At 61.5% G+C, this 15,669-nt stretch overlaps 1 protein-coding gene across 1 annotated transcript in view; it reads left to right on the forward strand.

The window, feature by feature from the left end:
* PREX1 (phosphatidylinositol-3,4,5-trisphosphate dependent Rac exchange factor 1) overlaps positions 1–15,669 on the forward strand; it is a 130,836-nt gene that overhangs the window by 64,081 nt on the left and 51,086 nt on the right. Inside the window, exon 5 of the mRNA XM_056108462.1 lies at positions 5,135–5,236. Within this exon, the coding sequence (XP_055964437.1) occupies positions 5,135–5,236 (102 nt within the window). The remainder of the gene's footprint in view (positions 1–5,134; positions 5,237–15,669) is intronic.

Consider the following 15,669-nt stretch of genomic DNA (forward strand, 5'->3'; position numbering starts at 1 on the left):
ATTGTTGTATCTCACCCTGGGGCCTTTAAGCCCTCGTATAAGAGATTGCTAACCTGTTGTTACAGGTTGGGCCTCGTGTGCTAATATATTTTTGTGATCGAGGTTGGTTGTCTTCCCCTTCACACCCCATCAAATGCGGCATGCCACTGGTATATTGGTGGCATAGGGAATGAGATGTCGCGAGACCACGAATGTGGCTGCCCACATTTTAATGACAGTTTAATGACTCCAAATGTCGTTAAAGAGATGAATGCTGATCGATTTCCGGGCCCCCGCTCCAAAACACAAAACTTCACACGATCGTGCCAAACTGCGGGACAACCTGTGTCTGAAAAGCAATCGCGTTCCTCACGGGCCTGACCCTGGTCGTCCTCACCTCTCAGGGCCCCTTTCTTTCAGGCAAGACCTGCGCCACCTGCTCCCTACCAAAAAAAAAAAAAAAGCCAAACCCCGTCTGCTTCCAACAGCTGTTTAGAATTCAAGCCACACACGCAGAGTGTCGTTGCAGACACGGCACGAAGGATCTCCCATGCACGGAGACTAAAATCCTTCACTGCATTTCTCCTTAATGCATGGGCCCCGACCAAAACCTTTCCAGAATTTGGGTTCGGATTGTGTGTGAGCTCATGCCAGTGGCCTGGTTCCAGGGGGCATCTGAGCGAGGGCAGATGGGCTGAGAGATTTCACTCGGCCTCCAGGGCCTCCCAGGTGCCTGCTCAGGGTCTGTGCAGCCCACGGCCACCTCTTTGCACTTCAGGCCCTCGCTGCTGGGTGTGCAGTGGTTCAGGCAGAGAGCAGGGTCTGTGGGTCTAAGGACATACACAGACACGCACTCACACAGACACAGTCACACACACAACACTTACACGCACTCACACACACACTCACACACTCACAAACTTACACACTCACACACAAACACATTTACACACACAGTCTCCTTCTGGCCCTTCACTGGAACTCTGCACACACACACACACACACATACACACACACACACACTCACACACATACATAATCTCCTGGCCCTTCACTGAGACACTGCACACACACAGACTCACACACACACACTCCTTCACTGGGACTCTGCACACACACACACACACACACACACACACTCACACACGCACACACTCTCTCTCCTTCTGACCCTTCACTGGGACTCCACGCGCGTGCGCACACACACACACGCACACACATAAACACACACACACACACACACACTCACACACACTCCTTCTGGCCCTTCACTGAGACTCTGGTTTGTGAAATCCAGTGATTGGCTGGAGACTGGAGCACATGACCCAAGGAGAGGTTCCTGCACTCAGTGATTAACGGCGGAAGGCTGTGTGGACGAATTAATTAGGCTGGTGTCGGACGTCACACCCTGACCTGGCCATGCCTGAAGCCTGCGCGGCTCTGAGACTTTGCAGAGACGTGAACCTGAGCACTGAGAATGGAGCACAGTGCCACTCAACACGCCCCTGGGATCAGCTCTGCTGCCCGGGCTCCCTGGCCGGGGGTCCCCAAGTCTGCGGGTGTCCTCGGGTGTCAGGAAGGCATCTGCAGGGCTGTGGCTGGACAGAGCGGGACCTCCGTCGCCCTCCTCCCGGCTGCCTGGTGGACCTGGCGGCTGTTGTCCTCGCGGCAGCTGGGCTGGGGCGGGGGGGGGGGGGGCGCGTGTGTAGGGTGCCAGTCGCCCGGCCATCTGCCTCCCTCCTCGCTGGCATCTCCGTGCAGTTGGCCACCTGCAGCAGAGCCATCTTGGGCCTATTATGGGATGTCCTGGACCAGGCGGGCTCCGGGAGGTGGACACAGTGTCCTGCGCTGGTTTTCTTGTCTGTCAAGGGGGGACCGTTTATTGGTGGATTCCCTCAACAGCTGCTTGCCGAGCGCCTACTTGTAGGATTGGGGACACAGCCACATCCCTGCTCTCAGCGAGTGGCCTCTGGAGGCACACAGTTCCCTGACCTATAGACTGTTGGAGGAAATGAGACCTGAGGGGTGTTTGGAGGAAGGGAGGTGGTGCCCGCTAGCGCAGACTGGTCTTTAAGAGAGCCGCATCTTAGTGACCTTGGAGCAGAGCCTGGAGAGAGGGAGAGAGGTAGGGGGTCTTGGGGAAGGAGCAAAAGCTTTTCAGGTCAGAAGGCATTGCACGTGCAAAGGTCCTGAGGTCATGTGTTTGCAGATGAGCAGGAAAGCCGAGTTTCTGGAAGGGGACGGAGAGGGAAGGTGGTCGGACATGTCCAGAAGTAGAGTCTGGCTAGTGAGGGACACCTAGACATGGGTAGGGGCCCAAGAGTTTTATTTTTATTATCTTATTACTCCTCATTCTGTGCTCAGGTGGTACTCCTGGTGGTACTCAGAGGACCATGAACGATGCTGGGGATTGGACCTGGGGCCAGCCACCTGCGAGGCTTAACCAGCTGTGCTTTCCCTCCAGCCGGGGACCTGGGGGTTTAAAATGAGCTTCAAGGGGCGTCCAGTGACCTGCAGGCAGCGCACCCCCACGCAGGGATATGGTTCATGGCCGCAAGGAGCCACCGAGGGGAGGGAGGAGGAGGGGAGGGAAAGGGAGAGGAGGGCCGAGACACCGTCTCTCCAGACGGCCCTGGGCCCTGGCCCCCACAGGCCCCTCTCTCGGGTTCCCCCAGGCCCCGCCACCTGTGGTCCCTGCCCCATGGGAATGGGTGACGTCACTCCCATGCCAAGGGACTTTGCCTGGGCACTGGTGCCCGCTCATCCCCAGGGCGTCCTGATTCAGTGCGAGAGGGACATGCGCAGGTCTGCCTTCCCGAAGCCCCCCCCCCTTCCCCCTACCCCCGCCCCAGCCAGGTGAGAATCGGGTTTTTGGGCAGCGGCTGCCGTGGCCTCGGGGCTGCAGTCGGTGTGTCTTGGCTCTGTCCTCTGAAAGTTCTGGTGGTCGCGGCGTCACTGAGAGAACAGCCTCATCTTATAATCAGGTCCCGAAAGATCCGAGTGGGGGCATCCGGTGGGTGTGGCACGTGGGTCATCCCTGAAGCTACGGAGGCCACCGGTGTGACAGCGAGGGCAGGGGGCAGGGGGTCCGAGGGTCAGGCGGGGCTGACCGTTGGTGACATACACAGGCACGAGGGGCCTTTGGGGTCCAGACGACCACGGCCACAAGCCACAGCTTCCAGAGGCAGAAAAGGCTGAGACCGAGGGTCAGACAAGTCCAGCTCCCAAACAGTGCTCGGGGTCCAGAGACCCTGGGAATTCGGTCTCATCGGCTGATGGGTCAGTGCTGGGGGCTGGGGCTGAGGTGGCCCAGCAGGGCCACTCCCGAGGGACTCAGGCCATCAGGCTCACTCTGGACATGTGCTGTGGGCCTCAGGGCGCCCCGGGGATGTCTGCGGTCAGGGTGCTGGGGTTATCCCGGGGTCGGGCACGCAGGCGAGGCAGAAGACCCAGGTCTTGCATGGTGGCCCGGGAATCCAGGACCGTCTCTCTGTGGCCCCCAGTGCCGGGAACCGTGCCCGGCCCGTTGCGAACACACGGGGTGCAGGGGAGAAGAGGTCGGAGCCCCCTCCCCGCACCCTGCTGCCTCCCACCCTGCGGGCTTTGTGCTGGGTGCTGAGAAGGCTGGGGTGTCACATGACCGCTGCCCTGCCAGTGCTCAGAGCCTGCCCTGCTGTGCCCGTCCCGCCCTGCACTCGTGCTGGGTTCCATCGGGTGGCATGGCGGAAGGTCCTCAGGGTTCAGCTCCTCTCGCCGTCCAGTCCAGACCGTGGCTTTTCTTGGCTCCCCAGGGAAACCCCTGCCCAGGAGAGGACAGTATCGCAGTGGCAGGTACTGTCTGGGATGGTGACCTAGAGTAGACATTGATTGCAACGGGAGGGCTTCCTGGAGGTGATGTTTCTGGCTGGCCCTGGAGGATGGTGGGCTTGGATGGGGGCAGCTCAGGGTCACAGCCCATTGTCAGTCTTCCTGGGCCTCACCTCATTCATGGTGGGGAGGGGGGAGATCTCAGGCTCCTGAGCCGTGAGCTGGGATCACAGGTGTTCAGGGTTGGGGCCTCCGGAAGCTCTTAAACAAAATTTGTTTTTTCTTTCTGGGTCACACCCAGCAATGCTCAGGGGTTACTCCTGGCAGTGCTTGGGGGACCATATGGGATGCCGGGGATTGAACCCGGGTCGGCCTCGTGCAAGGCAAACGCCCTCCCCGCTGTACTCTGGCCCAATCTCTGAAAGCTGTTGGTTCGTGCTGGCCGGGGAAGGTGCCGAGTGCCTCCTTGTTACTGGGGGGCCAGAAGTATTTTAGGAGCCCAGGACAGGGGCCCGAAAGGCAGAAAGTCATGCTCTGGGTGAGGCCACTGGACACAGAAGTGGCCGGTGGCCCCAGGGGAAACTGTGCTGGATTCCAACCATTGTTGGGTGGACTTTGGTTTTGCACTTGGAGCCAAACTCGGGTCACCCCTCGGGACCTCACAGAGCCCCACCTTCCGGGTCAGAGGGCAGCGAGCGGTGGCCTGGAGCTGGGCAATGTCTCTCTAGGCCAACACGGGGGTGCTCTGCCCGGAGCAGTCTCCACGGGCAGGTGCGGCTGGGCCTAGCCTCCGGGTTTGCTTGCGGTTCTGCCCTGGCCCCGTGGGAGCCGCCGCTCACCGTTCCCTCCTCCAGCGAGCGGGCGTTCAGGCCCCGTCCTGACTTTGTCCGTTTGTCTTTGTGGTTTGGGGGCCACACCCAGTGGTGCTCTGGGACGGCTCTTGGCTCTGTGCTCAAGAGTCACCCCTGGCAGTGCTCGGAGCACTGTGTGCTGGTGGGGATGGAGCTTTGATTTCTTCCCCCGGGACCAGGTGGCGAAGCTCTGATGCTTTGCAAGATGCCGGTCTCTGTCCCGCTGCTCAGCCCTGACCTCAGCACTGACCACAGCCTGTGGCCCCCCTGGAAAGATAGAGCGTGGCTGTTGGCCCCAGAAGCCCCGCGCGGGGAGCTGGCCCTGGATGCGGCTCCTGGGCTGTCCCTCTCCTCGGGCAGGGCCGGGGTTCGACTGAGCTGCCTCCACCACACCGGTAGCTGCGTTTCGAGGTGTGACCTTGGGGTCTGGGAGGGTGGCCACACCCCACCCTGGTGGCCCGTGGCAAGTGCTCACGCGGCTCTCTGTCCCTCTGTAGAGCTGCATGCTGCTGGGCGGCCGGAAGACCACGGACATCCCGCTGGAGGGCTACCTGCTGTCCCCCATCCAGAGGATCTGCAAGTACCCGCTGCTCCTGAAGGTGAGTGCTGCCCCCAGCATCGGAGGGGCCCCTCGACGGTATCGGGAGGGACGACTCCAGTGGTATTTTTTTTTATTTCTTTTTGGGTCACACCCAGCGATGCTCAGGGGTTCCTCCTGGCTCTGCACTCAGGAATGACTCCTGGCGGTGCTCCGGGGACCCTGTGGAATGCTGGGAATCGAACCCGGGTCGGCCATGTGCCAGGCAAACACTCTCCCCCCTGTGCTATCGCTCCAGCCCCTCAAGTGGTATTGGGAGGGGCTGGGACCCCAGCTCGGATGTCCCCAGCAGGACAAACGGAACCTGAGTTGGGGCAGCTCAGCTGGGCTTTCCCTCGCACTGGTCAGCCTGATTTTCAGGCTGATAAAAATGGCCATAGGTGCTCTGGCCTCACACCCCTAGGGTCAGGCACTGACCTAGGTGGCACTGACAGGGGTCCTGAGAACCACCCGGGCCGCCATCTGTCGTGCGAACCTGACCTCGAGCCATGACATGATAAAGGGCCTTTGCTTGTTCCCTTCTTCCCCTCCGGCATGAGCCCACCTGGTTCTACCTCCATCGCCGTAAGGCAGTGCTGGGCTCTGATTGTCTGGGAGCACAGAGAGCCGCTCCACTTCTCAGCCAATCACTGAGCAGAGGGACCTGTCCTTGGGTCATGTGCTCCAGTCTCCAGCCAATCACCGGATCTCACAAGCCAGAGTCCCAGCGAAGGGCCAGAAGGAGAGTGTGTGTGTGTGTGTGTGTGTGTGTGTGTGTGTGTGTGTGTCTGTGTGTGTCTGTGTGTGTGTAGGTGTGTGTAGAGTTCCAGTGAAGGGCCAGAGGAGGAGAGAGAGAGAGAGAGAGAGAGAGAGAGAGAGCGAGCATGCATGTGTGTGCACACCTAGGGTTCTAGGATTCTAGGCACCTTCTCAGCTGGGAGGATGGTCAGCTCTGCCCCAGGCACTGCCCTCACCCTTGGAATCCGTGACTCTTGGCTGGGCCCGCCTTGGCCTCGTCCAGATGACCCCAGCATCCCTGCTCAAGGTTTGCCTTGGCTGGTGGCGCCTTATTCACGCACTTGTTCACTGGGACCATGTCCCTGAGCCGTGAATGGGAGTGGGAGGCGGAGGAGAGAAGCGTGTGCTCGGGAATGCTTGAGGGGTGACGTTGGGGCCGCTGAGCTGGCCCAGGTCCGGGGCCATCAACTCTGCTGCAATCACAGCCTTTGCCATGGCAGTTGGGGGACAGCCAGCTCTTCCCCGGGCTGCTGTGGGTCCCTCCCGGGCCCCTCCAAGGAACGGGAAGGGTCTCTGTCGCTGCCCTCTGGACACGCCGCTGGGCGCCCGCAGGCAGTCTGGGGAGCTTGTAAGTCAGTAGACTGCAGGGTCCTTTATCGGGGGGGGGGGGGGGGGGTGGATCTTGGGCAAGACGGAGCCTTGCCCCGCTTCAGAGGGTGGATTCAACAGTCGGAAGTCTTCAGTAGCGTTTGGTTCAAAACTGTGGCAGGTGAGCCCGTCCAGGCATCCCACGGTCTGGTTTTTTTTTTGTGTGTGTGTGTGTGTACAACTCATGAGCTAAGAATGCTGTTTACATTTTGACTAGGTTGGGATAAAAACAACCGCCAAACAAACAGGAATATGCAACAGAGACCGGATGTGGCCGGCCGGAGCCTAAACTATTTACTGTCTGGCCAGGCAGAAAGGTTTTTCTGAGCCTGAGGAGGTCTGCTGACTCGAAGCCAGGCGTTGGCTGCTGTGGCTGCCACGGGGACCGGGTCCAACTCAGCCCTCGGGGCAGGTGGCCGGGTCCTGGGTTCTCTCGTGTCTTCCCAGGCTTAATGGGGGGATTCGGAGAAATCGCTGTTGATGTACTTGGTTCTCAGAGTGACTCCGTAGGGTCAGCACTGGTCTTGGTCCCCTCGCAGAGGTGAGGCCAGAGGGGTCGGTCCCGAGGAGGGAAGGGGCCTGCTCTGAGCTCCCGAGGGGGAAACTGTCCCATGGGCTCCAACAAGTGCCAGGCTGGACACCTTCCCTCTCAGCGGGACACTGCCCTAGAGGAGCTGGGGTGGCTTCGTGCTGGGGCTCTGGGGATGGGTGGAGCATTTGGGGATGCTGGAGGCTCGTGGCTCCCAACTCTGGCTGTTTGGCTCCGTCCCGGGGTTTTAACCCCTTCAGTCCCGGACCCATTCAGAGCACCCGCCAGTGTCCCGGAACCCAATGGAGCGTCCCTCATGTCCACTCTTTGCTCTGAGGTCCCGGCGGACACTTGGAGCGGCAGGCTGAGTATTGGCGTCGCTCCGCTCTGCCGGCCGGATTCTTGGATTCTGGAGTCGGAGTTTCCTGGAGAGACAGACCTGGCCGCAGCTGACCCCGGAACCGAGGGCTTGGTCCGCCCGCCCGCCTGTGGGCTTGTTGTGTGCTCCTGCGCTGTTTACACACCCGTTTCCCCGGCGCCCAGCTGTGTTTATGGACTGGGGGTGCTCCGAGCGCTGGCGCCCAGCCAGCAGGACAGAGATGCCCCTGGGACTGTGCTGTGCCCCCACCCGGCCCCCGGCCCCACTGGCACGGAGCCTCTTGGCCTTTGGCACTCACAGCTGGAACGTTTGCATCAGAAAACAGCTGGGGCTCGGGGCAGTGCGTGTCCACCCCGCCCGAGTTCCTCCTTCCCTCACATTTTCCAGTGGGTTTGAAAAGGCCCCAGGCACGTAGGCAGCTGCACCCCTGCCCTGGCCTTGCCAGTCCTGACCTCTGCGCCTCCATCTCCCCCCGTCAGATGTCCTCATAACCATCTGAACCCCTCGTTTGAGCCAATTTTCAGACCGAGAGGGCAGTGGGCTGGGAGGAGACTGGGCAGAAGAGGGAGGAGGCGCTTGAAGCCCTTTGGGGGGCCCCCGCCCCTCCCATGCTGAGCTCGAACACTGCCTGAGAACAGCCCGGGCCTTCTCCCCCGCTCCCCTCACTCCCCAAAGCAGTTCACAGTTTGTACCATATTCATATCCCACCACCAGTCCTACCACCCTAACACCTTCCCATCGCCTTTAGGGACCCCCTCCTACCCCCGAGCCTGTCACGTGGAGTGAAGTGTAAGTCCCTGTGCGGCTGCGTGCTCCCGGGATTCTGAGGTTTGGGGGAGGGTGACAACCACCGGTGGCTCTCTCGCGAGATTCATTTCTCTGTCTCTGGATCTCGGCCGTTACTGAGGCCGTCACTGAAGTTAAGTGGCGCCAAGGTGGATCGCGGGTGGGGCTGCCGTCGCCCCGACCTTCTATTTCAGCCACAGGCCAGGCCGGCCCGGCCCGGCGCTTGGCATTTGCAGGCGTGGGGAGTTTTTTTCCGTCGACCTTTCCAGGGTGAGGTTGGCCGGGGGGGGGGGGGGGGGGGAGGGCTCGTGGCAGGTGTCCTCCTGCTCGTTGGCCAGCATACCCAGCTCTGCCGGGGTGCTCGGGGGCAGCGAATGAGACCTCCTCTCCCCGCCCCAGGTGGGATCAGAGTTTTGGGTCTTGCTCCGGGTGTCCCTGAAGGTGGGGTGTGCCAGGGGGCCACATCTGCCCCTGGTGACCCCCCAGTGTGGCTTCCCCTCCCTCCCAGGCCCCCCTCCTCGTCTGCTCTGGTGGTCCTTCCCCTTCCAGGCCTCAGACAGCGTGACGTCGTGGGCTCGGCACATTCTCTGCCCTGTTCCTGCTGAGTCTTTGCCCCATGCAAGCCAAGTCTGCCAAGGGGTCGTGCCGCCTGTGTCACACGGTCACATTGTCATCATTCCAAACCCCCACCCCACCCCCAAGAAACTCGGGGCTCAGCAGCTTCCTGTCCTTGCTCTGCTGGCTCGTCCCAGAGACCCCAGCCCCCGGGGTAGCCCCTATGGAGAAACTGAGACACAGACGCCCACAGGTGGGGACGCTCACACCCCATCCCGGGAGCGCATTTCGTGCTGCGGCCAACCCCCTTGTCTCTGTCAAACCCCGTGTCTCCATCCAGGCGCCGTTGACAGAGGCTAGGTGGCGTCCACTCTCTGACCGTGTTGGTCAGGCTGCGTGACCAGGGCAGTCTGCACGGACGCGTCTCTCGGCGCCCTTGCCCGTCCCCTCCATAGGCGGCTTCACTAGAACTCTGGCTCCCAGCCCCCAGATCCAGTCTGTTCAGATGCCCCGAGGTGCTCCTGTGAGTGCCCCCCGGGTCCAGCCCTGCAGAGCCACAGTGCTTCCTTGGCTCCTGCGGCCACTGGCCTTTTTTTTTCTTTTTTTAGTCACATTCGGCGATTCTCAGGGGTTACTCCTGGCTCTGCACTCAGGAGTCACTCCTGGCGGTGCTCGGGGGATTCTATGGGATGCCAGGGATCAAACCCGGGTCAGCCATGCGCAAGGCAAACGCCCTACCCGCTGTGCAATTGCTCCGGCCCCCACCGGCCTTCTTGTCCTCTTAGGCGACACCTGAGTGGGCTCAGTCTCTGCTCTGCTCCAAAACCTCCCTCAGGAATAAATTTGACTCTTCAGTATTGTTGGCTGCCAGAGGCTTCAGTCCCGACTTCCTACGTGGCCCTGCCTGCTCCCACCATACCTGCTTCTGTCTCTTCACCCAGAGTGGGGAGGTTCCTGCCTCAGGACCTTGGCACTTGCTCCTCCCTCTGCCTGGCACAGCGTTGTCCAGATGTCCTGAGGTTTGCTCCTGCTGCCCCGGCGTCTCCTCGCTAGCTGGGAAGATGTCATGCCAGTCCTCTTGCGGTGCACTTCCTGTCCCGGTCCCTGACTGACTCTGTCTCCCTCCCTAGGTTGTCCCCCAATTGCCAGCACACAGGGGCTGGGACGGTTTTGTTCATTTCCTCAGGGCCCAGCTGGGCCCCCACTTAGTCAGGACATGTGGAAATGCCACGGAGTGGTGCCAACTGTTTCTGATTCAGAACACTGGGCCGCAGGGTGAGGACCTCTGCCTTCCCCTCTCGCCTCGATGCAGAGCTTGTCAAGGGGCCGGGGCCCCGGGTCAGGTCTCACAGTCAGGGAGACAGTTGGCTCAGTGGTGAGACAGGGCTCTCCCGGCAGGTGTCAGGGCACCCACGGCAGGTGTCAGGGCACCCCTAGCAGGTGATTCAGACACCCCCAGCAGGTGAGTCAGGCAACCCCAATAGGTGAGTCAGGCACCCGCGACAGGTGAGTCAGGCACCTGCGACAGGTGAGTCAGGCACCCGCGACAGGTGAGTCAGGCACTTGTGACGGGTGAGTCGGGAACCCATGGCAGGTGTTAGGGCACCCACAACATGTGAGTCAGTGACCCACGACAGGTGAGTTAGGCACCTGCAACAGGTGAGTCAGGCACCCACGACAGGTGAGTCAGGAACCCACAGCAGGTGTTAGGGCACCCACAGCAGGTGAGTCAGGGCACCCACGGCAGGTGTCAGGACGCTCCTGGATCATTGCAGCCTCAGGCCCTGAGTCCCCACAATCTCCTGCACCTCCTGCATCTGGGGACCACCTGGGACCCCCACGATTTGTTGAGGTGCTGGCCTTCGTGCTGTGGCCATTGAGTGTGTGTCACCCGGGGCTGAAGGTGCTGGTGTCTCCCTCCTGAGATGGGCAGCGGCTGAGCAGTGGCCACTGTCGCCCAGAGTGTGGCCCGTGGCCCACACAGGCTCTTTGGAGGTTTGGGAGTTCTGTGGGTGGGTCTCCGTGGGACTGAGCCCCCCAGTGAGCTTTGCGGCCCCCAAGTACTGCCCGGGCACCCGTCGGCCACTGCCCGCCGGACTTTGCCCAGCTGCATGCTTCTGTCGGGCCTCCTGGGGACACTGTGTCAGGCGGGGTCAGCTATGGGGCCCGGGAGCCATGTCTGTCCTCCAGGAGCCCACGGGAGTGTCCGCGACTGTGTGGGCCCATGCCGGCGCCCCCTGGCCCCTTCGCTGCCTGGTGTTTATTGAGCATCTACTTAGGACTGGGGGGACGTGGGTAGAGCTGGGTGGATGTGGGCACAGCAGTGCTCGTGCCTCTGGCTTGGGTCGGGAGTGGGGGCAGGAGAGGTGGCCAGCAGTGCCCTCGGGGCTCAGGCCTGAGGGGTGCAGAAGGGGGCCAGGGAGAGGCCCCAAGTCAGTTGTATCTGAGCCAGGCAGGAAGGGGCTGGGACCCCGGGGGGCCTGCTTGTGAGTGAGGTGGGCGCGGGGGTGGGCCGAGTGGGCCTTGACTGACCTATTTCTCGTGGGGACCGGAGGCGGGTGGGCGGTTGCCGACGGGCCATGGAGCTGAGCTGGGCCCTTTCTGAGTGTGGCCTGCGGGAGTGGCCGGGTTCTGTGTGCGGGACCGACGCTTGCCCCCTCACCCTGCACTTGGCCTCGACGCGAATCCCGGGGCTCTGGGAGGCTCAGGGAGGGTGACCTCGCCACCGTGCCCCCCTGGCCCTGCCTGTCCCCCCGCCTCCCGCCCCACCCCTGGTGCCCAGCCTCCCACCCACAGCCATGCTGGCACCCCCCTCCTTCCTGTGTGGTGAGCCACCGCCACCGCCCGGATGCTCGGGGGTCTCTGCACCCCTCCCTCAGGGCCTGCCGCCTCCTCGCCCCTCTTCCTGCGAAGGTGCCCACCCCTCGGGGCCGGAGCGATAGCATAGCAGGGAGGGCGTTTGTCTTGCGTGTGGCTGACCTGGGTTTGATCCCTGACACCCCGTCTGGTCCTCCACATACTGCGGGGATTAGGTATGACTCCCTAAAAAAAAAAAACAGTAACAAAGGTACCCCCTCTGCCAGGAAGCCTTCCTGGATATCTGCCTGGAGTCTTGCCTGCACTCCTGAGGTATGGCTCCTGCCCCACCTTTCTTGGCTGTGTGACCACGTGCACTGGGCCGAGCCTCTCTGTGCCTCCATTTCTCCATGTAAAAGCGGGGTGGGCCGTAGCCCCCAGGTTTGCTGCACAGATTTGGGGGGAGCTGGTGCAGGGGCACCTCCCTGGCTGGCGGATCTCAGGGCACAAAGGCAGTGAGTGCTGTGGTGTCAGCGTCGTTTCTTGGCAGCCTGACTCCGCCTTGCACCTCGCTTCCTTCTGGATCAGCTGGCTGCACTCAGGGATCGCTCCTGGTGGCACTCAGGGGACCGTATGGGATGTCGGGGATCAACCCTGGTCGGCCGTGTACATGGCAGCGCCCTCCCCGCTGTGCTGTCTCCGCCCTGGTGCTTCATCCTCTGCGTCCCCACCCTTAGCTTCCAGGCCGTGTGTTGTCTGTAGTGGCAGCTCTGTCTGGCTTTACCATCTCAGCCCCCGACTCTGCCTTCTCAGAGGACACGCTGAGACCCTCAGTGTCACTGTGTCTGGACTCATTCCTGCACTCCCTCTGGCAGGTTCCTTTGCCTGTCACTTGCAGTTCCTTTGCCCGTCACTTGCAGTTCCTTTGCCCATCACTTGCAGTTCCTTTGCCCATCACTTGCTTGCAGTTCCTGGCTCGGCTGCTCCTTCTGTGCCATTGCCAGGGCCTCTGCCGGCTGCCTTCACCCTCTCACAGTCGCACCTTCTCCAGGAGTGGGACGTGGCTGCAGGCTGTTGGCTTGTCCAGGGCACTGCATCTCCTTGGGGCGTTGGGTGGGGAGTCCTGAAGCCCAGAGCCCCATTGGGACTGCTGAGAACTGCCAGGCCCCTGATAAGCATTCCAGGGAGAAGCTTTTTGGGTTCCGGTGCAGGGCACGACAGAGGCGAACCACGGCCAACCAGAGAGCACGTGCCCCATCTGTGGGAGAGGCCAGCCCCGGGTGTCCATCCCTACTGCCTTACTGAGACCTGACCGTTGCTCGAGACCCGTGGGCTCAGCCACCTTGACCCTGGCCCTGACCCCCTCCTCATGTCCCAGCCCCGGGCCCGAGGCTCAGAGCGACCAGGTCACGTGATCACAGCTTCTGCTCAGAGCTGTACCCGCTCTGCCCAGATGTTTTTGCAGCTGGTTCTCGGAAACTCACAGCTGTGAGCGGGATGGGGGCGGGGGAGGGAGGCGGCAGCTCTGCACCTGCGCGGATGAGCTCGTACCGCGCTCTGCCGGGTCCTCACTTGGCTTTCCTTGTGGTCTTATTTGCACCTTTGCGGGCTTTCGCCATGGGACCAGGGGGTCCCTCTAGGACAGAGCCCATTGGTGGTGGATTCAGCCCCTCCGGGGCCCCTTGGGTTTCCGTCTCGGCTGTCTCCTTTCTCCGCATCCTGCTGTGGACCAGAGCGTGTTGCTTGTTCCCCGATGAGTCCCGCTGTCCTTCGCTGTCTCCTTGCGGGTCCCTCTCCCAGCCTTCCTCTATGTGCTCCTGGAGCCGTCGAGATGCTTGTGGGGTCCTGCTCTGCCTCTGGTGCTGCCGCTGCCCTGGGAGACCCCAAGTCCCTCCTTGGTCGTGATTGACTTGAGTCCTGCCTGCATCCTGGCCTGGGGCTGCCCGGGGACTCGCTTTGTAATGGAGGTGGGAGGGATGCTCAGACCCCAGCAGGACGGGTGTGGGGTTTGGCTCTTGCCCCCATGCATTCTCCCCTGCTCCCCCCTTTTCCTTTTCCTGCTCCCTTCTGGGCCCTTGGTGAACCAGGAAGTCGGTGCTGTCCACAGCCCTGCTTCTTGGTGGCTGGGTTGGGCCTGGAGCGTGAGGCCAGCGGCCCAGACTGGCCCCTCCTGGCCTGGCCGTGGGCAGCAACCACACCCGCTGCCCAGGATGCCCCACTTTGGGGCATGTGACCAGAGGATGCTGGGAGACCAGGTCCCTCTGCCCCCACATCCTCTCTTCTGGGAACCCCTGCCCAGCCCCACGTGGCTCAGGGACGGATGTGGGGGGACCATCCCCCCACCTTGTCAGGGCCCTGCACGGCTTTAGCTGCCCCTTGGAGGGTGCCCCGGGCACACTGGGCTTTCTGAGGGATTCCGGGGCTGCCCCTGGCTTGAGCCTCTTGTCTTTTGAGAACCGTCTTTGGGGGTGCTCCTTTCCTGGCATTCCCGTTTCTGGAGGGGCCTGGTCATGGGGCAGTGCCTCCCCCAGGTCCCACTTGCTGGCTCTGTGGCCCTGGGCAAGAGGAGGAGGTGCCCCTGAGACTCAGTTTCCCTATTTGTTATCAGTGGAAACAGTACGTGGTTCGTCTCATGGGGATGGCCTAAGGATTCAGTGGTCCGGAGCTTTCCAGGCGATCAGGGCTGGGCTGGCAGGGAATAATCACAAAGGTGGGTTCAGGTGGTGGTGTCCTGGTCTGGAGGCCACACCCAGCTGTGCTCAGGGCTGACTCCTGGCTCTGTGCTCAGGGATCTCTCCTGGTGGGGCTCGGAGGATCCTATAGGATGCCAGGGATTGAACTTTGGCGGAGCGCGTGCCAGGCAAGCTCCCTGCCCGCTGGACTATCGCTCTGGCCCGATGAAGGCTGGTTTCATTAGGAGGGTCCTGGAAAGGCTAGTTTTACCGGGTACCTTTAATACAGAGATTATAGCACTGTAACAGTGTCCTCCAGTTGTTCAGCAATTTGCTCGAGCGGGCACCAGTAATGTCTTTATTGTGAGACTTGTTGTTACTGTGTTTGGCATATCACATACGCCACGGGGAGCTTGCCAGGCTCTGCCATGCGGGCGGGATACTCTCGGTAGCTTGCCGGGCTCTCCGAGAGGGACGGAGGAATCGAACCTGGCTCGGCTGCGTGCAAGGCAAACACCCTTTTAGGTTCTCCGAGTCCTGCACCCTGGCGAGTGGGGGGAGGGGCGCCGGGTGTGAGGGGCTCTAAGCACTTTGGGGCCTCGAGGCTTCCCATCCCCTGGCTCCGAGGTGCCATCTGAGGCCTGACACGGGTTCGAGTGGGTGGCTGCACCAGCAGACAGCCCCACGCAGGCTGGCTTCTCAGATCAGCCTCTGCTCCAGGGGCCCGGGAAAGGCCTTCTCCAGGCTGCACCCGGCACGTTCTGGTAGTCAGGAATGCCGGGCTGAGGTCCGAGGCCTTGCAGCAGCCCCTCTCCTCACTGGAGCCCGATTCTCTTCCGGCTGGCCACCGTGTTTGGCCCTGAGGCAGGCGGGAGCTTCCTTGCCTTCCTCCTCTCATCTGCCACCCCTTTGCTCCATCAACTCAAAATTGGAAGAGACCCTCGTTTTTGGCTTGTCTGGGATTATCTAGCAATCGCTTTTTTTTTCTTTTTGGGTCATACCCAGCGATGCACAGGGGTTCCTCCTGGCTCTGCACTCAGGAGTTACTCCTGGTGGTGCTCAGGGGACCCTATGGGATGCTGGGAATCGAACCTGGGTCGGCCCTGTGCAAGGCAAACGCCCTCCCCGCTCTTGCTCCAGCCCCTCAGTTTCTGTCTTTCGGCCTTCTTACAGTTAAGCTCTAAGAGTTCTTTACCCTGCTGGCTGCTTCACCTGACCCGCCGGGGCATTCACACTTCCTGTGGATTTTCTTGGCACACTCCATACATTGCTTTTGAAGCCTGGCGTGGAAATTTTGCTGCAGCTGTGTTCTGTGGTACTTCCCAGTTGAGCAGCATTTGGGGTCCTCGCGG

Source organism: Sorex fumeus, unplaced genomic scaffold, assembly GCF_029834395.1.
Source record: "Sorex fumeus unplaced genomic scaffold, SorFum_2.1 ptg000213l, whole genome shotgun sequence".
NCBI classification, from domain to species: Eukaryota; Metazoa; Chordata; class Mammalia; order Eulipotyphla; family Soricidae; genus Sorex; species Sorex fumeus.